Raw genomic sequence first — 24,920 nt, forward strand, 5'->3', positions numbered from 1 at the left:
CCTGAGCCGTTCTTCTGTGGGAGAAGAGGAATGAAGCAGAACGGATACAGGTAAGGTGAGCTGCGCAGAGCAAACAAGCAGAGTTGAAGTATTAATCTCTAGTTCATATACTGAATTCCCCGCTTCTACTCCAGCAGGCAACAAAATTAAATTTCAAAAGGACACAATTGAAATGGTGAGGCCTTCGTGTAACTGCTGCAGTATAGACAGAGGTGGGAGGTGTTACCATAAGCATTCTGTTAATGTAAGACAAAACAAGCTCTCTGGTGGGAGATACAACAAACTTTGTTATAAATAACCTGATTGCAAATGAGCTGTCAATTCACACACAGCAGTTTATTTACAAAGGCATGCCAAGTCCAGACTTGTTTTTGTTTTAATTTACTGCACCACAGATAGTAAAAAAGAAACAACTGAACAAAAACTGAGCCAAAGGGATTGTCTCTGTAAGTATGCCCGTTTCTTAGAGATTGCCCATATCCCTTTAAGGCAGCACAAACCCCTTTATAGTAGTTTTAAAATGACCTCCTAAATTAAGAGAGCAGGGTCAAACTGACCACACATTATCTAGCGATGTACTCAACTATTGCCTCATAACTTACAGATTTGTTTATAGCTCTTGTAGTTAGAAAAAAGAAATTCCTCAGATCACTGTGACTTATCTTTTAAAAACAAGTCTCTCTTCAATAGCTAGCATCTTTTGGGAAAATCATACAGTAATCTTGAATTCACCTTTGTCTTGCAGAGACTGCGAGAAATGACCAGCATCTCCAAAAGCCACTGTAACACTACAGATATCTCCCTCCCTCCTGCCTCCCAGTTTATTGTCAGATCATTCTAGAGGACTTTGAGAAAGAAAACCTCTAAAGAAGGGTTTGACCAGCCTCCATTCAGGACATGGCTGTTTACGCCTGCAGTTAGCTTCCTCAAACATTCATCTGTATTATTTCTCTGCATCAGTCCATAAACGGATTCACCTTTCACACCATACGTACACAACACAGGTAGTAAAATAAACTTGAGTCAAACAAACAAAAAAAACCAGGACAGCACAACTTAAGAATGTTCAGCTTGTAAAATCCAATCCTCAGCATTGGGACATGCCAGGACTAGAATTGCTGGTACAACCTCGATTCACGCCTACTATAAATGAGTTACAGTACTGGCTTTATAACATGGCCCCACAGTCATTTTGCCTGGGGATCCATATATTCAATGCACTAAAGATAGTGATTGCTGAATGAGCAGCTAGTCGCTCTTCTGTTCTCACTTTATTGGCATAGCGTCTGGACCACACATTGAATATATTTACTGCACATCAGCCAAGCCCTGCACAGAATACAGAATTATTAATTTTCTCCAGGGCATTTCTTTGGTGTCCGTCACTGCAGCAGCCTACTGATTTGCAAACAAATATTTCCTTATCACCATTGGAGGCGAGGGAGGATGGGTTTAGACTAAGCCCCATTTTACAACAGAGGCCCAGAAACCAAAAGCTTCGGTTTGAGTTCTAAACTTGTAACAAAGACTGACTGCTTCCCCCACCCCTCACTCCAGGTTATTCAGCATTTCCCATCATTGTATACAGTAGAGCACATTTCCAGTTCCATCAGTTAAACTCAACCCTCCGTGTCCCAAACAGAACACGCAGAAACTGGGAGTCTTGCAAAGAGTGGCCACCCGTGAAGAGCTGAAGTGCTGCACAGGATCTCTGTGATAAAGGCAAGGACAAACCATTTCTCCCTAGCAGCTTTCAGCTTGCACTGACTATGAGGCTGGGCTTTGTCTTCCTACAACACTCTTTGTGGTTGCTGATAACTCCTTGCCCAGACCCAGCTGCCAGGATCTGCAAAGGCAACAAGCCCCCTCAGTGTCTAACTGAGCTGCAGCCTTGTGCTCAACCCAAAACTTAGTACTACCAAAGGTCCACAGCCTGGCACTTCCCCAAACCTGCTTTGAGCAGTGACCTCTGCTGGTAAACAAAGAGGGAACCCAGCGGTTTACAAAGCTGCTGCCCCATCTACCTGGTCCTCAAAGCTTGCCCTGAAGGTAGTCACCCAACCTGTCTCTTGATCTGAAACATCCTAATATTAGTAAGCCCACAACTGGTGCTTGCTAAGCGAGAGCAGAGTGATGCTTACACATAACCTGTAACAATCTTTGACTCACAGAAGGTTATGTAATCCCAGTTCCTTCAAAATTCGCTCCAGGGCTCTTGCCATACCTTTTCAGACAAGATGCAGTTACATACAACAGCCTGTCCCAGCACTGTTGTTTTAGTAGTCAGATTTAGAAGTTGAGTTATTCAAGAAGCGAAAGGCAAGGCCTGTATTTTTTTGTGTGTTTTGGGCAGGGGAGGGAGGGAGCTCACTATTCACGCCACACTTGGTTCCTTTTGGTGATTGCATGAGCACATACACGTGATTCTTAGGCCACAGTTTTCTCCAAAATTCCTCCTACTTCTGGAACTGACTCTTTAGGGGGATTAAAAAAAGAAAAAAGAAAAGAAAAAGGAAAGAAGAAAAAAAGAAAAAAAAAGAAAAAAAAGAGAGAACTCCTAGGCCATCACCACCTATTAGAAGAATCACCTAGTGGATCCAGCAGGCCACACAGGGAACTATTCCCCTTGATTTTGTGTTTTGACCTCATGGCAGGCTCCAGAGACACCATTGTTCATTTATCTCCTGATGGACTAGCTCCACTGTGGTCCCAACAATTTTGCAAGGCCAGAAAGGTGAGGTCTTCTCTAATTTATTTTTGTCTTCTGAAATCAGAGTAGAACATAAGTTTTGCTCTCTCTCACAGCCTGTTTTCTCAGACACAAGGGCCTGCACAGTTTGTTTATACTACAGGTTTGTCCAAAGCTGATATGCCAGATGCAAATCTCTACCATGAGTCTGCAGCAAAGGGAAGCAATATTTTGATCCGAGAACATCCCCTTACAACACAAGAGCGTGGCAGACCACACTCCAGGTACGTCCACAGCACCCAAATGCATTTGATCCACATAGGAAATATGTTAACACAGTACCGGTGATGGAAAATATCAAGACCACAGTGGGAGGAGGGTGTGCGGGTAGTGGGGAGGGTCCTCAGCTTGCAGCATCTGTGATGATTCCACCCAGACTTTCACCTTTTTGTTGCATCTTTGTAGAAAGGTGGTGATGGGAGTGGTGGGAGCATGGCTGCCATCAGCTGCAAAGCCCTACAGCTGTCAAACGCCTGCCTGAACATGCAGAGCACTGCAAGCAGCCCCTATTCATCCCCGGGGGAAGGGGACAGCACTGCACATGGCAAGAAGCACCTCCACAGCTGCAGGTGCTGCTAGGGCCACCTCATACAGATTCACACACACATACACCCAATTCCCCAAAAGCGTCAGGCCCTCCGCCCCAGGCAGAGCATCAGATCCCTCACATGGCCAGTGCCAGTAGCTGGGGGAGGTCTGGTGAGCACACAGCCCACAGACTGCACGACTTGCCTGTGACTGAACAGGTACCAGCCAATTCATCAGCAAGAGACTGATACTTCCATAGTTGCAGCTGCATGCATCCGCAGGCGTGCTTGTCTTGCCCTGGGAGCCACACGTGTATCTCAGTAGGTGGGAAGATGGCTGCTCCAGGCCTTAAGACACCGAGTGCAGTACATGCAATACAGCGTCTGTTCAAAGCAAGCAGGAACAGAATCGAAACCACTTCATTTCAAGGGTGCATTCAGGCCCTGAGCTGCAATTGGCATTGAGACAATTCTCCAAAGTGGCAAAGTGCTCCTGTTCAGCCCTGCCTGGCTCCCTCAGACAGTGGTATGCAATCGTTTCAAGGACTAGGGCCACTGCACAGTCTGAACTTTCAAAGTTGTATCTCAGATAAGTGAAGCAGGATAGGGGTTTTTTTCATATTCATAAGAGACTGCTCAAGAGCTAAAGCCCGTATTTCATTACTCCATTCTAACAGGAAAACAGATCTGAACAATCAATTGCATACCTCTCTGCAGCTGCAGTGGAAATAATTTCAGATACTTTTGACTGCCGCTAACCTGTAGGGAGAGGCAGGTAGTTCACAGGGTTACCAGAATTAGCAATCAAACCAAATGCTATCAGTTTCACTTCTGCATTTGGTATGCAATCCAGCAAGAAGATGCAGCTCAGCTTCAAGATGATTGAACAGATGAGAAATATTATCAGGCTTCAGGGATCCAATTTAACTGCAGTTACATAGAAACCAACCGTAAAAAGGCTTTATTTTTTTCCTCATTACCCAGAATGCAGAAATGAACTCGAGAGACTCTTCCCATACCTCACAGAGGCTTCACAGACTGATTATTTTTATGTTAAGACAGAGGTATATAAAAGGACTTGAAACACCAGCACAGTTTGCCAGAGGAATATAATTATTCCCAAAGCCAAAACTAGAATAAGATGTTACCCCTGTTTGAGTTGTGTAAGCCAGTTACTGCATCTTCAGAGGGCACCCAGCATACACTTAATATTCTTGTACGCTTCCATTCATGAGCATGAGATACTGTTAAAGATGCACTTTTAAGTAAAGGCTTAAAAAAAAAAGTCTTTAAAAATTGGAGCTTTTAAAGAAACCACAAAGCAATCAGCTTTTGAAAGCTCTTCTGTCATACACAGAGAATGCCATGAATCACACGCACATTAGCAGATGCCGTGTGCAAATCTCTACTGCAACACAAAGACAGACCTCAAGCACTTTGGCATAAAAAAGAAGTCTACATTTTCAGCCTGCTGCTGACAGCCGTAACACTGTTAATTACAACTTACAGCTTATAGTTGTGGGAGTGTTGCAGAAAGTACCAGAGCAATAAAAAAGAAAAACCAAAATATCCTGCACCTGTTTAAATGCATGAAAAATGTATTTGAAACTTTTGGCTGAAGTATTTGGGTCAACAGTTACACCCGAGGTACTAGCTAAAGCACCATTTTAACTCCAGGTACACATTGCAATACCAGAAAATAAGCAAATTAAATTATTTAATAAGCCAGGCAGGCAAGAGGCTTTGACATAATAGTCAAACCTGTGGTAGAAGTTAAGCTTGGGGAAGCTTTAAAAGACTTTGTGCTTAACCTTTAAATGTAATGGAAAACAGTCCATCACCTTACGGCGTTTGCCATTAGCCACCTTCAACGCAGAAGAAACAATATCGTTCTAATATCCACTATCACATCTAACACGTGCAGTGCCCACGTCACAAGAAAAGTACGTGTCTCTGTACTGAGGAAAGCAATATGCAGGGCTCATTGTAGATTTCTTTTACCCAAACCTTATATGCTTCCTAAACAATTATTACTATACAACCACTATCGTCTGATCATTTCATCACACCAACATAACTGACACTGTGGCCATCTTCAGATCTTAGGTCCTCTAGCAAAAAAACAAACAAACAAAACACACCACAAAACCCCATAGGACTAACAGCACTGAAGAAAATGGAAGGAAAATGATCCAAATTTTATTTCCCCCATCACACTAAATTCATTTGCAAGACCATTTAGCTTACTTTTATCTCAAGGAAGTTACAGTAAGGTACTGCAGCTACACTAAGCGCTTCATACTCCATACATATTTTCTGGTGTAGATATCACAATAACTGGAGTCAGTTTAAAAACAATTTGGGCAGGTTTACTTCCAGATAAGAAGTTTAAAAAAATGCTTTTAAAAAGTCATAGTTTTCACCAGAAGCTACCAATACCGTAGATTATTTTGAAAAAGTTGGATATGCTGCAAACATCCTTCCTATCCACCTTAACAGAAAGCTGTTGATCCAAACTTTAATTCACAGTATCATTACTTGGGAGTTTTACTAAATGCAGTGATGTTCCTGTATGTTTCAGCATAGATCAGAACTTAGTTTCCTAGGTCACCTTAAAGATAAAATCCAAGCTGCTAGCTTTTCAAGCAGTATTTGTGTCTCAGCAATCCTTTCTGCACATCCATTTTACTCTGAAGGAGTATTTCCATCTTACAGAAGAGTAGCATGTTTTATTCCTGGGCACATCTGTCTCCTACTCTTAAAGTACACACTTCATCTGCACTAAAACTGTTATCAACTAAATTTATGAAACACTTAGGCACACTAAGTATCTATGTAAATCTCTACTCAGCCCTTTAACAGGAAAGGGTAGGAAAAGAATACATTGTGAAAAACAGCTAAGGATCTGAGTGGCAAAGTAACTCTGATAATCTCAAATGTCATAGACTTATATAAAATAAGAAATGACACTTTCTCACTTGTAAGTGATATTAGAAGAAGGCAAGATGAATTTTAAAAAAGTTTTATTATACAAAAGATGATCCAAACCCAGAAGGACTCTTCTACAGTTCTACGAGTTTTGTTCTGCAACTTGTACTTGCACATGCTTTTCCAAAAAGCCAAGATAAAAAGGCTCATTACTCCCACTTTCTTCTTACCAAGAGTGTTGGAAAAAAAACCGTAGCTGCATCAAAATCTGTTATTTATTCTTTGTATTCCAAGAATTGCTGAAGCCTTTTCTTATGTTCTGTAGACACTTGCACTGCACTAAAAACAACAAATGCAGAACGTAAGATTTTACGTTAAATGTAATACACCACAAGAATAAAGCCTCATGCCAAAATTAAGTATACATTGAAATCAACAATTACACTGAAGCTAAATTTTAGAAAACCCAGCTGTATGAAAAACCTACATTCCAAGACAAAGACAAAAAAATCTGTCAGCCCTTAAAACTGTCAATTCCTACCCTCAACAGCTTCCACTACTAAGACACTTGTCCCAAGAAACCTAGCCTATTTTCTTACCTGTAAAAACACACAAGCAATTGTTTAACTTGCAAGAATGATTTAGGTAAGAAAGAATATCTTAAAGTGATCTCTCCTATATATCTAGCACTTCCAAACTGAGTAACATTTCATCCCCACAGGGAGAGATGGGCAGATACTGCAGGAAGTTTCAGTCCCACACATTCAGAGGCCAAGTACGAAAGTCTGCCTGCTGTGATGGTAGCTGAGAAAGAGCCATCAGACAACCAAGCAGAAAGGGAATTTGATTATTTGGACTCTTCACAGGATTCTCAGGATTCTCTCCCTACGGAACAGACAATTGTCTCTAGTTGATTCACTTTCTTTTCAACAGCTAAGATTTATTAGAGTGGTATTCATGGACTGCTTCTCAAGAGTTCATGAAAAGTCACTATGAAAAATTGCCCAGAAATCTATGAATAATAAGTTTCTAAGGGGGACCATATACCTACACAAGAATTTTTTAAGGTTCCACAAATCAAAAAATACCAAAATACTATGTTACAGTAATGACCTGAAGGGATTTTTGCCCAAACATCCCTTTTCACAGGTCCTACAATAACATTAATTAAAACTAAATTTAGCAAGCAAGCAATCATGAAAAAGTTCTTACTTTAAGTGTTCTCCAAAGACAGTAGTTATCCGGTATAGTGCTGTTTTCAGAGATGCTCTAAGCGCAAATCGTAGCGTTTTGTAGGATGTGTCCACCAGACTTCCTGAAATCCTGGGGGGCTTGCTAGAAACATGAGGCAGTTTGAAATGTCTGTCTACAACCTGATTGAGAAAAACATAAATGAGCTTGTTTCACCTGTTCAATTATTTCATAATGTAACTAGCTATATGTTTATGTCAAATAAAGCAAAAAGAAACTGCAAGTCCAGAAATTCCACCAAGACACACAAAAACGTATTGGAGGCTGAGCCTGACCTTGCATTTCCTGGCCATTGATGTGAACACAGAACCAAGCTCTGTGAAATTAGATTCTCTGTTAATGAGTCTTAAACGCTCAGCACAGCACATGCTGCAGTAGAAATACAATTCTGTCCTGTATTATGACTTGTTTCTTTCAGAAACAAGGGTATTGGGTTTTTTTGTTTTTTCCCCTGGTGCCTGTTCTTGGAATAGATGACTTACACTGAAGAACTTTAATAACCTTGAAATTCTTTCCAAGAATCTCCATTAAGGCAGTGTAAAATGATTATGTCAATAGGACAAGCACAGCCTTGGAAACAAATCTGGATTTTTTAAAATACACATTGCACAAACATCAGTAATTTGAGAGTAATGTCTTAGTATTAGTAGAGAAACACCATACAGATCTGATCTTATCTCTTGTGATTTGCAGTGTCTCCAAGTGCTCCAGGTTGCATGAGGAACTGTGTACAGCCAAATAAAGATGAAGCCCTAACTATGCATAAACTATAGTATTATAATTGCTGCATCCCTGCAATGAGGTCTTTAACTGAGCACATAGTACCTTTTTTTTATTTAAACATTCCATTAAAAATGTGCTTTCTACTTCTACATTTTAAAAACCTAACAAAGTTTTTATTCAGCTGTTTTATAATGCACAAAGCAGCAACTAGCTGTTTTGTTTAGATTAACTGCAGAAGAGAAGCCATTTACAGTGGTAACAACTTTAATGTTATGACTGGTCAGCAATGTCAAAATATAAAATTAAGAAAACCCCTACTCCTCTCCTAAACTTGTTCTGCAGTAAGGAAAAAGTTAACAGTTTTTACCTCCTGAAGAGTCAGTAAAGTATTCAGGATAGCTGGCAGTGTAGTTTGGACAACTCCAAATTGATCTTCAGTAAAGGAGGCTGCTACCAAATGAGACAGACCTTTAAAAAAAGAAGTTTGCTATAATTACCGAATTCTCAACTTCTGAAGCATTAACAAAGATCATGGTTTTGCCTGAAGATTCTACTAGCGTGGTGGAATTCTTTGGGACTTACTGCAGCCAGATGACAGTTACCTCAGCTTTGGCTTGCTTCAGGACCAAACCAGTCACTAGTTTGACAGTTGTACAATAGTTTGAGGTTGATGATAAGGCAAGAGAGATTATATAGAAAATAACTTTTGAAAAAGCATTGGCTCCCTCTTTCCACTGCTCTGGAACTGTACCTGACATCAACCAAGAGACAGGACCTATTTCACAATTTTTCTAGCCATACACAAACATTTCCAGATCACTTAACTTTCTTTGTTCAGCTTGCATGAGGAGAACTCTCTATTACTTTGAGGGAAACATTGGTTTAGCTTTAAATCCCTTTTCAGTTTACTTGTTTATCATATTTTTAAAAATTACAACCTAGCCCTCTGCCCTTAGTTAAAACACAGATGGTATCTTCTGCTTTTCTGCAAACTGTACGTGTGATTCCCATCTCCTGACTCTATACATCCCAACTCATCACCTTTGGTCTGACACAGCCTGGCATATCTGCCCATAAAACATGTAAACTAGGAAAAAAGATCACCTTTGCACAGACAAATCTAATACAATACCGGTATTTGCTCATGACTGAGACAAACAAGAAAATCCCATAGTGCAACCACGTAGTCATTGTTCTTTTAATCCTCTGCAGACGATCTTCTTCTATTTATTTGTTATGTTACTACCTGAGTGCCTCCCTCCCTCCCTCAACTCTCCGCGATTAACAGAGAAAGGCTCAGATCCTTTAGTCAGAAAAGCTGTTGTAAAGAGACGTCATAAATGTGTTACTGAAAAAAATGTAAAAATGATACATGGGTTCATATTGGAAAGAAGCAACAGAAAGCAAGTTTAGGAATCTCTACTAAACCTCTACAGAACATAAACTAAGAGATCTCACATGGCATCTCAAAACTAAGAAGTGAATTAGACCTTTATTCAAGTTGGTATCTGAAATGCAGTCACATTTTTGTCAAAATAGATTCAAAGATTATTATTTCATCACATTTATAAAGCACAGACCCCAGAAACCTGGAATCGGATCCTTTTAGTTGTAGCTCCATGAGCCAACAGAGTGGAATACCTGGGAATAGAAACTGCTTACCTTCTAAAGCCCAGATGTGCATTTGGGCATCAGAGAAGACAGCTTGGATGGAGGCTTCTGGGTGCTGAGAAGAAATCAAAGCATTCTGAGTGCTCTTTATAAATATCACCAAAATTGCATGTTTCAATTAACGTATTACACATTTTATGGGGTCATGTCCCTCCCCTCAGAAAAGATCGTTGAGGCAACAGATCGCAGGGAATACCCAGAAAATTCTGATCTTTTAAGAAACTAAAGTTCTTTTTGGACAGGAGCTGCCCACAAAGCTATAGCTACGGTTGGGACTTCCAGAAAATAAAGTATATTTAGCTAACTAGTTTACAAGGGCTAAATTGGCAATACAATTCCCCCAGGCCTATTTCATGATCTGGCTTGCCTCAGTCTCTGCTCCAGTCTATAACTGATCAGAAAACACTGCTGTACGTGTAAGCATAAACCATTATCACATACACAGAAAAGATCTGCATATAAAAGTATGATCTCTACTTGCAGAAAACATTTAAACCCCTGAAAAACAAAGACCTACTGTACAGGGGGTTGCTTCTGTAAAATGGAACTGAGTTATTGTTCAATTATGCCAAGAGAAATACCTAATTGTTTTTCTGTGTAAATACTATGCAAGTTTAGCTTAAGTTTTCAAGTTCACCTGAAAAGTAGTAGTAATATTAGTACCAGTATTTCATAAGGAGAAATTCCCAACTTTCTAGCTACCGCTTCTCCCACAAAGGAAAACTATAAAGAATTTATTTGGTACATTGACCTAACAAAAAGCGGTTAACTGAATTTTAAAGTTAACTAGAAGCTGTGTCATCTTACAATTAGTATACCGAGACAACTGCATTTAAGTTCTCTGTTGTGTTTTACTAGTACATGATGCTTTAAGCAAGATGCAGTTTATGACCAGATGAGTTTAAACAAGTATTATTCTTTTTTATGCAGGTATGAGATAACCCTGCTATGAAACTCACAGTAAGTATGAAGTTTTACTTACGGAAAACCTTAGACCAAAAGAAAGGTTTTAGAACCGTTACTATATGCAAAAGGTACATAGTGCCACAGCAGAACCCATATGCTGATGCATTTCTAGTCCATGCTGCTCAGTCACAAAACATAGGATCATGATTACCTTACTGAAGAAATACATTATCAGCACTCGTTTTGACAAAAAGTTTTTTATCTGAAAAGAAACAGAAGATTAAAAACACCATCTGTATTTATCTGAAGGTATGCACAGCTGCCCCCCCCCCCCCCAACCCTACCATCCTCTCACAATATAAAGGGATTGGGGGGTGGGGGGAAGGATTTCTATTAGGTAAGCTAATTGAAGAAGGAAGTACTCATTCAAAAAAAATGGTAAGTTCTTTCAGAAGAGAGAACACCTAAACTGCACTGGCTGTAACCTATCTGTACTGCAACTTTTACTCTACCTGTTCTTGCTTGTTCTGAAGCCATGTGTAAATAAAGCTTGGCTGTACTGCCTCACTGCTAACTCTTGCAGCAGAGAGCACTGGGAAGGATTCAGGGTGGGAACCATTCATTTGCAGATCTACAAGAGAAATACAGCATCTTCAGAAAAACTGGTTGCTGTCACTTCAGTCCTCAAGATACAGATCTCTATTGACATGCCTACCACACTTACGACTATAAGGCTAAAAACAGTGCTGTGAAAAAAAATCTCTACCTGAACCTGATGTCCACAGCTTTGGTCCCCTTCTCATAACATGAGGACTTCGGACTAATCCATGCCAAGGAGAGCTCACATCCAGAATTCCCATCTTGCAATTTAAAGCAGGAGAGCTGAAAGGCGAACCAACATCAGACCCAGGCGATGTCTTTAAAGGCATTAGGGATGATTTAACCAGTGAAGACATGGAGGCTCTGGGAACGATATTAGACCTCTGTGACTGGAAAGACATGTCTTCTGTCACAACGGCTCCTGATAACAAAGAATACGCTGCATGAAGACAAACAGGCTGGCACATATGAAATAAGAGATGGGTTTGTTATTTGATTGGTATTTCAACAACCTGTCATTAGAGCTTGTATTAAAGGACATTGTTTCCACGGTGGTTTTGCAAAGTAGTACACATCCACATGAGCATGAAGTGTTTTAAAAGTTCGTCAGTTTAAGAACAGCAAGTGATGAGAACAATCCCTGTGGATTTATTTATTTTTCTCCTTTTTCTAGCTAGCATTACTACACCCTGGTATATATGTACATAAAGTGTGCTTTTAGGATTAAGTACTAGGAAAAAGGCTACCTATAGAAGAATGGCAATTCTTTCTGATCTGCTTGGTATGTAAGAAAAAAAAACATGTCAGTCACAAAATCCAAGGAACAGCAGCACTAGAAGAAATTCACCTCTGACATACCAACAGTCCCCCGCTGTTCCCAGGGCACTTGTATCCTAGGCACTGACTGTTAAGGGATTCAATTACCTGGCACTCCTTGTGCTAACACAGCTCTGCTGCCAGGAATGATGCCTAAGTCTGGCACATAAAACACCGAAATGCTTGTAGGCTGCACGCAGCTCAAGAGTCAGACTGGCTTTTCTTATTCTCCAGTGATATTAGTGAATCACACAAACATATTCAAAGTCCCCACAACAACAAAACAAAAACTAATTTTACCATCTTAAACTAATAATAAGAGCAGCTATGCAAATTACAAAACATCTCTTGGCAGTACTTAAGTTCTCCTTGTACTAGGTTCAACCACTTACTAAAACTGTAATAATTAGACTTTCTTAATTCATGCAAGTGTGGGAAAAAATACTGTATTGAACACAACATCATGCAAAGTAAACAAACTGAGTAAACATGATCTTTCCAACTTTCTAGTTATTTTGGGATTATTTCAACAAGAATACCTAAAATGAAATTGGGGGAGAGACATTTTTTGTTTGCATTTATTCACAGAAAACCCTGTGACTCATTTTCCCCGTACAACTTAATTGAGACTAACATACAGATGTAATCTATTGGTACTTTCATGCTTTCCAAACTATTATGAGCGTTTCCTCACGTACCTGGAGTCTGTGGGGATATTTTCAGCTCTCCTGTTGGCTGCTTTGCTCTCCCATTTGCTGCCGCAGCTTCCTGCTGTGTGATCAGCCTTTGGGTCAGATCGCTCAGAAGACTCAAACACTCCCTTGATATTGCAGTCCAGTTGTGCGGGTGCCCGCCTGGCAGCATGCACACAAAAAGGAAATGCAGTAAGTATGTTTAACCCAGATGCTCATCCTTGTACCTGTTCTGACAGTGCCCACGTGCTCTCAGCATAAACTTCAAAGATTATAGTAGCACTCCACTTCTAAAAAGACACAATGCATTTTCACTGTGACAGTTTATTTGTACTGAGAGGAAAAGGAAAACACGGACAGACTCTATCCTTCTGTCAATGGATAACTCTAAAAAGACTTTAGTGAAAACCACTAAGCAAGCAGGAAAAACAGGCAGTTCAGCCCATCAGATCTGAAATCACCAAACAACTAAAATGAACAAAGTAATATCAATGGCGACGGTAAACAGTTTTGAAGTAGTACAAACACTAGAATTTCTGATGAGGTGTAACACAAAGTTCCTGAAGGCTTTTAAGCAGTTTTAATTGCCTTTCTCTACCATATCTTTGTATATAGCAAGAGGTTTGAATACTAATTGAAGTTATAGCCATTGTTTGCTTTCACAACTCTAGTGGTGACTCACTATTTATGCTTGATTTCACCTCACTCATATCTCTACATTAGGCTTTCGTACCCATCTGTTAGATTACTCTGTTTGGCCTATTTGACTGGTGGTGTCAGGAGGACCCTGCTTTCAATACCCTAAGACTTGTGTTTCCTCATGGTTGTCATTTAAATCAAACAACAGGCACCAGAATTTGTTGAGTTTAGTAGATGAAACAATATGAATATAGGTAACTAAGCATCCTTTGGGAAAAGGCATCATAGGGATACTTTTACTTATGAGGCCCCTTCTGGCTTATGGAGCATGCGTCACAGCATCAAATAACTTCTAAAAGCATTTGACTAACACTTCAAAAAAAAAAAAAAGAAAAAGAATCAATATGAAATAGTTTTTATAATTACCTGGCTGACTAAGGCTAAAGACTTCCTGTCGTCGAACAGGAGAATATTGGGAAAGTAACATCAAGTCTTGTAAGGCTAAAAACTACAAAGAAAGGAAAATGTTTTAGTGATGCAAAGTCCAATGTATTTCCCTAAACAACGTAGTTATCCACACAAAAGCAATCCCTAACAAGGAATGAGCTCACACAGACTAAAACCAGCCATGTAACAGAAAAAGAAAGAAGGCAAAGGACTGCACACATCCCTAGAACCACTCTGGATGGGGCTGCTGAGTTAGTAAGAGCTTCAGAGAACTTTACTGATAAGTCATTTCTTTGGAGTTAAAGAAGATCTAACACCATTTTATCATCTTAACAGCTAACAGCTCAGACAGAAAGAACCTAAGACGCAAAAAAGTCTAAGGAAAGAACTGGTTTTGCAAGCCAGAGCTCAACTACACAGTATGCCATACAGTAACCGGACCTAATACTGCTTTTTCATGTGATTGAGTAGTTATTGTGGCAAATCACAAATAACCAGATTTTTTCCCACTATACACGATATAATTATAAATTACCCACTTTAGTAATGGCTGAGATTATAAATCAGACTGCCTCTACCTTTAACTGTGCTGTGCTCCACTCTTCCCCACCCATCCTTTGATACTGCAGCAAAGCTTAAAAAAGGATTCAAATGGATTGCAGCCTATTACATCTCCAGTCTTATCAGAGATCTGTACAATCAGTAAACGTGGATTTTGCACATGCAGGAGAATATTCTTATCTTTATTTACATAAAACTTCTTATATGAGGTCTCCAATTTTTAAGTATTATTATCAGTAAATCCCATTAATGATTACTATAGTCAGACCAAAATTACTCTCCTTTACTCACTGATTTTAAGCAACTTTTTAGTATTGCCTTTTTTAAAAAAGAAACCCAACTTGCAACATAAATATGGAAAGAGTTTTTCTGATTTCAAGAGAGAACACACACGTGAGAACTCAAGTATAAGTAGAAGAGGCAAAGTATTAAGAGCGTACAAAGAGATAAAACACCTGTTTATGTGACAAAGACTCGAAGTTGAAAGAGTTAAAAAACCTGAACGTCACTAACCTTCTGTTTTAACATCAATAACATACTTAGGCTGCAAAGAAATAGATATAACTAAATGAGTCCGAATTCAGCTCAAAGCAGCACAGTGCGGTGAGCACCAGCAGATGTCACTACTAAACAAGTTTTCACCATTAGGTGTAACTGCCTCCTTGAGTGTTCCCAGGCAGCTTCTTGGAGAACTAGCACCTCAGCTAAAATAACTGGCACCTAGAAGATCCGATTACGTGGTTTGAGAAACGCCTTCTCAGCACACACTTAGCTGAGAAGATAGTGGGAATTCAATTACCTTTATAATGAGGGGAGGGTTGCTGTTTAAGATTTTAGGCAGGCACTGGTCTGTCTCCTCAGCAAAAGTTGGCTGGACTGGAAAATGATGCGTCTAAATATAAGCATCAGAAGTTGTGTTATACAGAGCAAAACACAAGAAAACCTTATGAAAGACCACACCCCGAGCTGTTACTTGTCAGATGAATGATGAACTACAAAAGCACATACCCCATTGCTTCAACTTACTATAAACTACCCTGAAATTTCTAACAGAGAAACAAAAAGACTTTACTCCTTACATTTAAAATTGAGAAATCTTAGAAAATCCAGTTATCTTCAAATACTTTGCATGCACCCATATAATTTGTAGCTAGGGGCACCATATCATTATGGAAAGAAACTGCCTAACCACATACTCAGGAAAAACTAGTGACACCATTCAGAAACAAGACTGAAATCTAAACAGTAATGTCTATCTTTAATAATGTAATCACTTCGGTGAAGAGCTGAGGGTTTTTTTACCAAATAATAAAAGATTTTTTAAATTCTTCTTTTGCACTGTTTCACTGGTAAACTAATGAATTCTTATTTTTATCCTCATGATATTCACATTCTGTGGTTTAATAGAACTTCTATTCTTGTGGCTAACAACATTTTAAATGTAAATAGCAGTGCTTAAATAGTATCAAACATTGCATCTTTTTAACGCTATTTAACATGGACCAGTTTGGGCACAGATTACCTGTCAGTTTTGTCTTACTGCACTCATTTTACATATCATAGCTTTATTCTCCTCTGTTTCCAACTGCAAAATTGAAATTTGAGGTAGCAATTGCTTTCAAAGTGTTATTAAAGTGACTTAATGTGGGCTAAGTTGACAATTTCTTTCCTGACTTTTCAGTTAACGCTATGCAAATATTTACAAACAGCTTTGGAAGTTTTTTAGCTCATTAAAAAAAATTATGTGGATAAGCAAATCTTTTCTTCAACAGTCAAAAGGGCAAGGTCCATTTTATACCTTCGCAGATAGATGTTTCATTTGTCTTCCACAGTTTTATAAGCAATACAATAATTACAGACATTGACACACAGTGCTCGCTGGTGCTTCAACTATTATGCCTTGAAATAGGTTGTTCACACCTCAGAGCTGTTGTTGGAGCCATCTATAGATTCTGACACATCATCACATCAGTTATGCTTGACTCATTGTTAATCTTTTCTCCGTGCAGTCACAACAACTAGACCTTTTTAATTAAAGCTAACACTCCAGCAAGCACTGTATGCCATTTCATTCTGTAAGAATCTTGTGCCAGGATTTAAACCTCACTTTTTTTTTATTACTAATCTGCAGTCTAGTAATGTTTAAGAAAAAAAAAAATCAAGTTAGATGAACAATTTTTTCTTCTGTATTCTTCCAAAGAAATATCTGGATTTGTCAACAAAGATCAAGTCTTCTCCAATTCTTTGTTGGCAAGACTTTTTTTTTTTTTTCTCTCTCTTCAATCATGGTCTCACATTTATTCTAATACGATTCATTACATATTTAAACGATCTTTTTTTAGCCATATTAATTTGTAACTTTATGATTAAATGAAAAAGCACAAGTGTCTTAATTCCCAAGATTGCTTGAAGTCCATTTTAATACTGCAGCCTGAATTAGAGTAACATGTCTCTGCTTTGGAGAACTGGTTACTTTGATAGTTTGCTTAAACTTGAGATTTCTAGAGCTTAGCTCACAGAAAATTGACGGCATTTTGTTCTCTTTCCTATCATAAAACTGGACTGCGAACTATTATCTTCCCCTGTAACCTGTAGCTGTTTGTCACAAGTCTTCAGCTCGTCTCACACTCAAATACAAAATCATTGCATGGAAACACATGCAGAGACCAAGCTAGGAAGCTCTGCCAGACACATATGGACCCTGCGCTGGCTCCTCTGTCTTTACACCTAAAGAGGACAAAGAACACAGTGCAGACTCCATGAAACACAAAGCAGTTCTTTGTTTGGGTGGCCCCAACAGCATCTGCACGGATTTAGCATCAAACATGAACAGGAGAAGGGGGACACGGAAACAGAAGTAAAGGAGTAAGAAGAGGAGGTGGAAATAAAGCATTAATTTTGTAAGCAGCATGGGCTTGTCTTGCTATAAGGAGAGAAAGGGAAGATCAGTTAATGCCCAGGCCTCCCTTGACTGTTCAGTTATCAGATATTACCTGTACTGCATGCTTTGAAAAATTAAAAAATTCATAATAAGTTATTTCCTAGTAAAACTGCTTTTGAAAAGAAAGCATTATCTGTGGAACACTGATGTTATACCTTTAGCACTGTCACTAAGTACTAACCTCTGTAGCATAGATTTTGAAGAGTAACCATGCAATGTACCAGGTAATCAGAAGAAATACGCCACATAACCAGGCATGGTAAAACAAGGAGAGATCCAGTAAACCAGTCAGAGTGTCGAGAGGATGCAATTTACTGCAGATAAAACAGCCAAGAAAATACAATTATTTTTATTATGGAGGATGTCTATAGTAAGCTGTTACAGCAGCAGTAATTGCAAGAGTAAAGTTGCATTTTTTTTGCAAAAACAGTTTCTTAAAGATGTCTGAGATACCATTTCTTTAATTTTTCAGTAACTGTGATGAAACAAAGTTAAGAAAAATTGATGAAATAAAGGAAATGAAAAAAGAAATAAATAAATAACGATTACAGTTTTAGCCAGTTAAGGTATTAAGACTTCAGTTTCCCTATTTTAAAACAAATGGAAGCCACATAAAAACAAAGATATGTCCCTCCAAAACACAGAAAAGCAGATAAAACACATGCATGAGATTTGGAGAGATTTGCCTTTCTAGTATTTTAGAGACTTACAGAGATGAAGGAAACTAGAGAGGATTTCTTAGTGACTATCTGCAAGATGGTTCCTACAAGGAGATGTTGGTTCCTTTTGGATCCATTTCAGAAGTACCCAATGCTTCCCACGTTCTGCGTGGGGAGGCAAGGAACTGAGTCCTACTACACACAAAGACCCAGTTGCTAAGTTGGACTTATTCAGCAAAGGGAGCTGTCAGCAATATTCTGCAAGTTTTCAGCACAATGTACTACCTACCTGTCTATATGAAGATCCATTGTGGTACTTATCCACACCTTTGGGATATAACCTAGGGGATGAAAAAGAAATGCTGAAATAAATATGACACTGCAAACCACATACACGATAGCCCCAAAAGACGACAAAAGTAGGATGCATGTATAGACAAGAGACTTATCTTGTAACATGCGTGCACCAGGAAACAACCTGCCTTTGGGGTTTTGTTTTTTTTTTTAAGAAGTAGAATCAAGATAATGAAAAAAGGCTTCAGGCCAGCAAATATACATTGAGAGATGTAGACTTTTATCTCTTATTGCTAGCTTCTCAAAACTGAGTTATTTGTGTTTCTTCACTAACAAGAGGGTTAACAGCAATTTAATATTAATTTTCACTACAGCTCAGGCAGCAGCAAAGTGCTTTTAAAGACTTAATGGAAACTGATATGGAACCACCATACTTCTAATTTATCCCCTAATGTAAATGAAGTAGAAATAATTCTAGCATATTTTGACATCATTTAGGAGGATAATTACAACCATAACATAAAAACCCCCTTATTTTTAGGAAGTCCAATGCAATCATCTTCATCAGCACTGATTTTTTTTACCATAGTTTTAAAGACCAAACTTCATTTTCGTATGGGAGGGAGCCATACTGCCTTTGTCTCCCCAGCTTCCCCCAAATAATATAAGGGGCACTTGAGAATAAAGCCAAAGTGCTGATTTTTACTTAAAAATAGTGAAAATATAGCAACATTACATATAGTGGAGTCATGCCTACTACTAGTATATCAGCTTCAGCTCTGTGATGCTACATTTCCAATACCAGGCAATGGAAGGAGCAGTCCAAGGCATGGAGATGTTTATCCACGTTAAAAAATATTTAGGAATATTTAAAGAAAAAGGGGAATATAAATTACAGACTAAACCAATTTCTTTTCTCATTGCACTGTGTTTTCAGATTTATAATCTTTTTGCCACAACTCAGGACTGGTATGTAAACAGTGGCCCAAAACATCACGTTTTAAAATGTGCACTTGTAAACCATCAGCTGATTAGAATTTGGTAGCTCCTCTTACATGCAAGTTATTTCACAGCTGCCTGCAACAAGATTTCCTGCACAGAAGAGATCACCAGAGACAATAGTCTATGTTTTGGTACAGTGACCAAACACAGACTTCAGGTTAGAAAACTATTGTACCCCACTCCCTTCCCCTCAGAATACTGTCATCTTCTTATAATCTTATCAGCTAGACAATAAATTCTTACAGAAGGTGTTAAACTCTTTAGAGAAGATACATTTCTCGTATGCTAAACAAGCTTCTGTGACACTGTAAGAACTGCCATCACACAAATATTGCTGTTCAAACTCTGTCCCTTTTCTTACTGTTTTAGAGAGGTGTTAGATCTCTTTGTTTGTTTAAACAAGTCTATGTGCCTTCAGCAAGTTACCTGGAAGGCTGAAAAACAGTGTAACAGGCCTGACTGATTAAAGATAAAGTTTTCAAAATATAGGAATTAAAAAAACAGAGAGAATTTCAGGAACCCTTACCAAAAAAGCAATATGTGACACAGAAGTTTCTAACAAAATATAGCGATTCCACACAACTGTGTTTAATGAGGAGAGGCAAAGATCTTCTGAAACGTAAGTACTTGTATTGCTAGAAACAAATGAAAAAATAGTTTAGTATTCTGCATTCAGAACAAATCAATGACATGGTAAGGAAAAAAAACAAAACCTGAAATCTAGATGAATTTAAAGAATTAGTTTAATGCAATTCCAGGTGTTACACCTACTATTTATTCTCCTGATCTCTTTCTGCCATTTTATAATCATCTTTAGTTCTCATCTCTTTTCCTACTTGTAGCACTGTGGAAATGGAGGATGGGGTAAATTGACTCTATACACAGGGGAACAAACTCGAACAAGGCTGTCTAATGCAAAATAAACAAAAACCCCCAAAGAAGGCATATTTAATCTACCAGATTTCATTTAGATTAGAAGGGGTCTATTAAAATATAGGGAAAATTCAGACAAGGATGAGTTACCGAGTCAGTAATCCTCCAAGCAGCAAAACCAGTGTAATACTGATGCCCTTCTCCATACAAACAAATTATATGTCTTTCCAAATGACTAAAGCAACCTGTCTAACACTATATGCAAATGAAACCAAAGTGATTTAATTTTTTACTTGGCTAAGTTGCATTAAAAAAGAAGGAGAATTAACAATATTCAAAAAATAGAATTTTAAAAAATACTGTAACTACAGCATTGCCAAAATGATGTTTGGTTTGCTGATGAACTGAGTGCTCATGACTTAAATGTTTTCTACTAGTACAACCAACCTTGTTTAAAAGTACTTTTTGCCAAATTGGTTGGGCTTTGTAAATCTGGGAATCACACAAAGTTTAATGGCTGATGTGAGGCTACAGCAACAGAAAAAATATTTTTAAGATGATGTTTGACATGCCGCTCCTCACCATTTCGCACTGGTACAGATTTCTGTAGAACTGCTAGAATCCCCTCCAAAGGAATTAATGGAATTTCAGTTTCCATAGCACTACACACACGAACAAGCTGTAGATGCTGAGTTTTAAGCAAGATTTAATGTGCTATTTAGACTTTAAGTGAGCTGGCACCCAGTTACAACTGATAATATGCCTTTTTTGGTTTTTAACTCTCAAGATTTTCAGGTTTTAGGTGACCCTTGCCATCAGTTCCAGGAGTTAATATTCAGTTTGTGTATATTGTCTCCTTCCTGTAATTCACTTTCTGCAATGGTCCATCTCAGCCAGCTTTTAACGTGGATCAGAGGGGTGTAAATTTTATAGTCAGAGCATTCATTTGAAAGGAGTTGAGCAGTAAGGACAAAGATGAACACTACCAGCATTTAAACTAACTGAGTGTACGCTTCATCTACTAGTGAAAGCATGCCAACAGACAGCTGCTACTGCCATATTCTAAAATATAAACAATCAAGGCTTTTTTGATCACTGTCTTACTTAGACATGTCTTTCTGCAAAGGTGTTTAAACCTCTTACCTGTATGATTGGAAATGGTAAATAATTCATATTGTTAATAAGATACAAAAGACTGTAACTGTATCCCATGAAAGCTCCACAAAGTAGAAAAAAGAGGTGATACTCATTTAGGCACATCTGAGGAACAGCATCATCTAGGCTAAAATAGAAAACTTAGAATTAATTCTGAGTTGAAAAAAAATGAAGTTATTAGGAAGTTCAAATCAGGAGAGTTTAATTTTACTTTCCTGATCAGTACGTATGATGATATTTCAGTAAGTTTTTTCTAAAGTAGGAATCCCACCACCTATTTTAGTAATTTATGCATGAGGATGCTTCCAGTATTTATAAAGTACGTCACATCAACCAGAAGACCAAGACTTAGTTCAAATGACAACCAATTTGTCATCATTCAACTTTCCATTAAGAATCCTGGCAATTTAGTTTTCCTGGCCCAGTTATTTCTCTGTGCATTGTAAAATTTACAAGAGGAGGGTATTTCCTATCCTTTAGTAAAGGACATCAACATACAATTGCTTATTTTTGATAGTACTCAAATTTTAGTTTTTTGTTTGAAAGAAGCCATCAGTGAATACATTTTATAATAGAAGTTATTTGCGTAATTTATGTTTAACACAGACAAATAATTACCTTTCTGAAGGTGTGCAGGGCACAGCAAGAAACTGGAACCTCCCTTTTGTCATAACCGCAGCGCACCAAGCAACCAACATTCCCATTACAGCATGAACAACCGAATGGATAACTTGCTGAGGGTGAATAATTTTTCCTATCAGTGCTAATCGAGAGCATGGTATTGATGGCACAACTGTAAGTAAAAGCCAAAAGTGAATTTTCATTTCTTACTTATAAAACCCTTCACAAAAAAAAAAAAAAAGAAAAAGAAAAAAAAAGAAAAACACCCCACCATTGTCACCAAAGAACTTTGCACAGTTGGAATCAGTCACTACATGATCAAGAAGTCAATGAAGCAGCTCAGTGAAGAGGGTCTCAGCCATGAGGTAGGCAGGAATCTGGGATGACTTACTTAAAAATAAGCTTTGCTTATTGTCTATATTAATTTAAAAGGAAATCCAGCAACTTTAAGTACATTTAGTGTAAATACAAATCTCTTTAAATGGTCATGCTATTTAATTCAGGTATCACAGACAGTTCAGCAATTTACATAACCTACCTGCATAAAATTCAACATTGAAGATGCTTATTACTAGTATCACCACAGACATGAGGAGGATACAAAAGATGACGTAGGAAGTATATAAATCATTGAGAGAATCTAAAAAAAAATATATATATTGCTCAGAAGACTGCAGTAGCACAATAGTGACACATTAAGTAACAGAAAAGAACACTTAAGCAGTTAGCAATAATCCACTAAGTGCATAAAGGGGAGTCACGTTCAATGGACTCTAGAATCTCATACCAGATCTACCCAGCTGCACATTTCTGCATAAAAGCATATCTAAATTTCACAGAAACTATTTTACACCCTTATAACTTGTTTTCTCATAAGTGAACACTCAGAATTTTGTTAAAAAAAAAAAAATCTTTCAAAGTGAATTAAACTATGGCTCAGCAAACACAGGTTCCCTTCACTTAGTAAGAGCTGCAACCATACAGCCACACTTAAAAGGTAAGAAATTCCTTACAGAGTAAATTGCTTCTGATTTGTTCTTTTGGGCTTTTGTATTTTCAAAAGTGGAAAGAAGTAAGTCTTTCTGCCTGGAGCAGCTAAATGATCATAGGTATCAAGCTTCCATCTAAACATCTCTCAATTTTCTGTGTGTGCACTCGAGGGAAAGTTATTGTCACCGTGCAGAGTGGCTGTTTCAGGAATTTCACTTGTGATTCCAAGTTAGAGAAAGTTAGAAAAAACATAAGCTCTTTAAGCAAACAGCAGCTGCACAGGGCGGGAAAGGGAACTGTGTCCAAGTACTTAGAACAGATAACTAAGTCGCTTAATGTGTTTTTTTCTCTGAAGGATATACTTACATAAGCTTCCAACAGTTATTTCTACCTAGGGACGATTATGGTTATAAGTAACACAGAAACTTACGCTTCAAAGCCTAAAGACCATTCAGAAACACACAAAGTAGAAACGTAACACAATGGCGTAGTCAGTTCCCGTTATCTGAGACTGAGCTCAAAACAACAGATAGGGGGGGAAAAATACAAAAACATCAAAGTGCACCTTATCACATATTGCAGCAGAAACGATTTCATTTTATAAACGGATTTAAAATACTAATATCGGGTCACTTTGTGTAACGAAGCACTTGAACGATCCCTGCTACAATCGCAAGCAGACCTGAAAGGCAAACGAAAGCGCGTACCCGCGCACTCTGCGCTCTGCTGACACACAGACACACACTTTCCCCTCTTCCGAGGGCCCCCCCTCAGCAGGCGAGGCCGAGGCCCAGGCTGCCTCCCCCCCCCCGCCCCGGCTGCAGTTCACAGCACGCTGCGCACCGCATTTCAGTTCCCGCGCCCGCCCCCAGCCCCGTCCGCCCACGGCCGACCGCTGCCCCGGGGCCGGGGGGAGGCCATAGCACCTACTCGAGATCCAGCGCACCGGGTGGAAGGGGTCGAGGCCGCTGAGGACGACAAAGGCCGCGGTGCAGACGGGCAGCAGCAGCACGGACCAGGCGACGGCGGCCGCCACCCGCCAGCCCAGCACCTGAGGGAAGCAGAGCGTGAGGGGCCGCGGAGCAGAAGCCGCCGCCGCCGTCCCCCCTCAGGTCCCGCACTCACCTGGCGGAGCAGCGCCCGCTGCCGGCCCGCCCCCGCCTCCATGGCCGCGGCCCGGCCGCCCGCACCGCCGTTCAAAGTCTCCGCCGTTCAACGGCCACCCCCGCCGGCCGCACGCCACTTCCGTCGCACGCCGGGAGGCCGGACGGCCAGCAGCCAATGGGGAACGCGCACGCTCGCTTTCCCCGCCCCCTGAGTGGAAGTGACGAGCGGGCGAGGGCAGGGAGGACTACAAGTCCCGGCGTGCCCCGCGCCGCCCTGAGGGAGGCCTGGCCTGCCCTGGGCCTCGCCTGCCCTCGGCCTCTGCGCGGCTGCAGAGGTCCGCCGGTGCTCGTCCGAGGGACAACGGGGCTTGATGGGCATGGTGCTGCGTGGTGTTGGGTGGGTTGGTTTTTGGTGTGTTGTGGTTTTTTGGTTTTTTTTTTTTTTTTTAGGTTGGACTTGATGATCTTGCAGGTCTTTTCCAACCTTAGTGATTCTGTGGGGAACGTTACAGAGCCCCACGGGGAGGGACAGCGTGGCTGAGGGGAAAGAAGGCAGCTGGACCCAGGAAAGCAGCGGGGACAGCGTAACTGCTTTTAAGGCGGCATTCGCTACTGCAGGCACTCGGCGGCTGCACCCGCCCAGCCCAAGCAGCGGTCCCCCGGCCAGCTTTCCCCCTAGTTTATATCCTGAGCATGACGTCATATGGTATGGAATATCCCTTTGGTCAGTTGGGGTCAGCTGTCCCGGCTGTGTCCCCTCCCAACTCCC

General features: G+C 39.7%; 1 protein-coding gene across 2 annotated transcripts; it reads right to left on the reverse strand.

Annotated features, from left to right (window-relative positions):
- Positions 1-24,227, reverse strand: NDC1 (NDC1 transmembrane nucleoporin). 2 transcript variants are annotated; one of them, XM_059821933.1, is made up of 18 exons: positions 24,171-24,227; positions 23,976-24,096; positions 22,594-22,695; positions 22,053-22,227; positions 21,423-21,561; positions 19,933-20,041; positions 18,400-18,451; positions 17,633-17,765; positions 15,310-15,402; positions 13,929-14,010; positions 12,870-13,025; positions 11,522-11,776; positions 11,268-11,386; positions 10,967-11,017; positions 9,841-9,904; positions 8,546-8,646; positions 7,417-7,577; positions 6,293-6,543 (listed from the first exon to the last, which is right to left on the reverse strand). In XM_059821933.1, the coding sequence occupies exons 1-18, from the start codon at positions 24,210-24,212 to the stop codon at positions 6,480-6,482; spliced, it is 2,019 nt and encodes a 672-aa protein (XP_059677916.1). In that variant the 5' UTR covers positions 24,213-24,227; the 3' UTR covers positions 6,293-6,479. The 2 variants fall into 2 exon arrangements, with proteins under 2 accessions (XP_059677915.1, XP_059677916.1); XM_059821932.1 differs by lacking the exons at positions 23,976-24,096; positions 24,171-24,227 and adding an exon at positions 1-14 and having other exon boundaries at positions 6,435-6,543; positions 22,594-22,649.
- Positions 24,228-24,920: the final 693 nt, after the last annotated feature.

Source organism: Gavia stellata, chromosome 10, assembly GCF_030936135.1.
Source record: "Gavia stellata isolate bGavSte3 chromosome 10, bGavSte3.hap2, whole genome shotgun sequence".
NCBI classification, from domain to species: domain Eukaryota; kingdom Metazoa; phylum Chordata; class Aves; order Gaviiformes; family Gaviidae; genus Gavia; species Gavia stellata.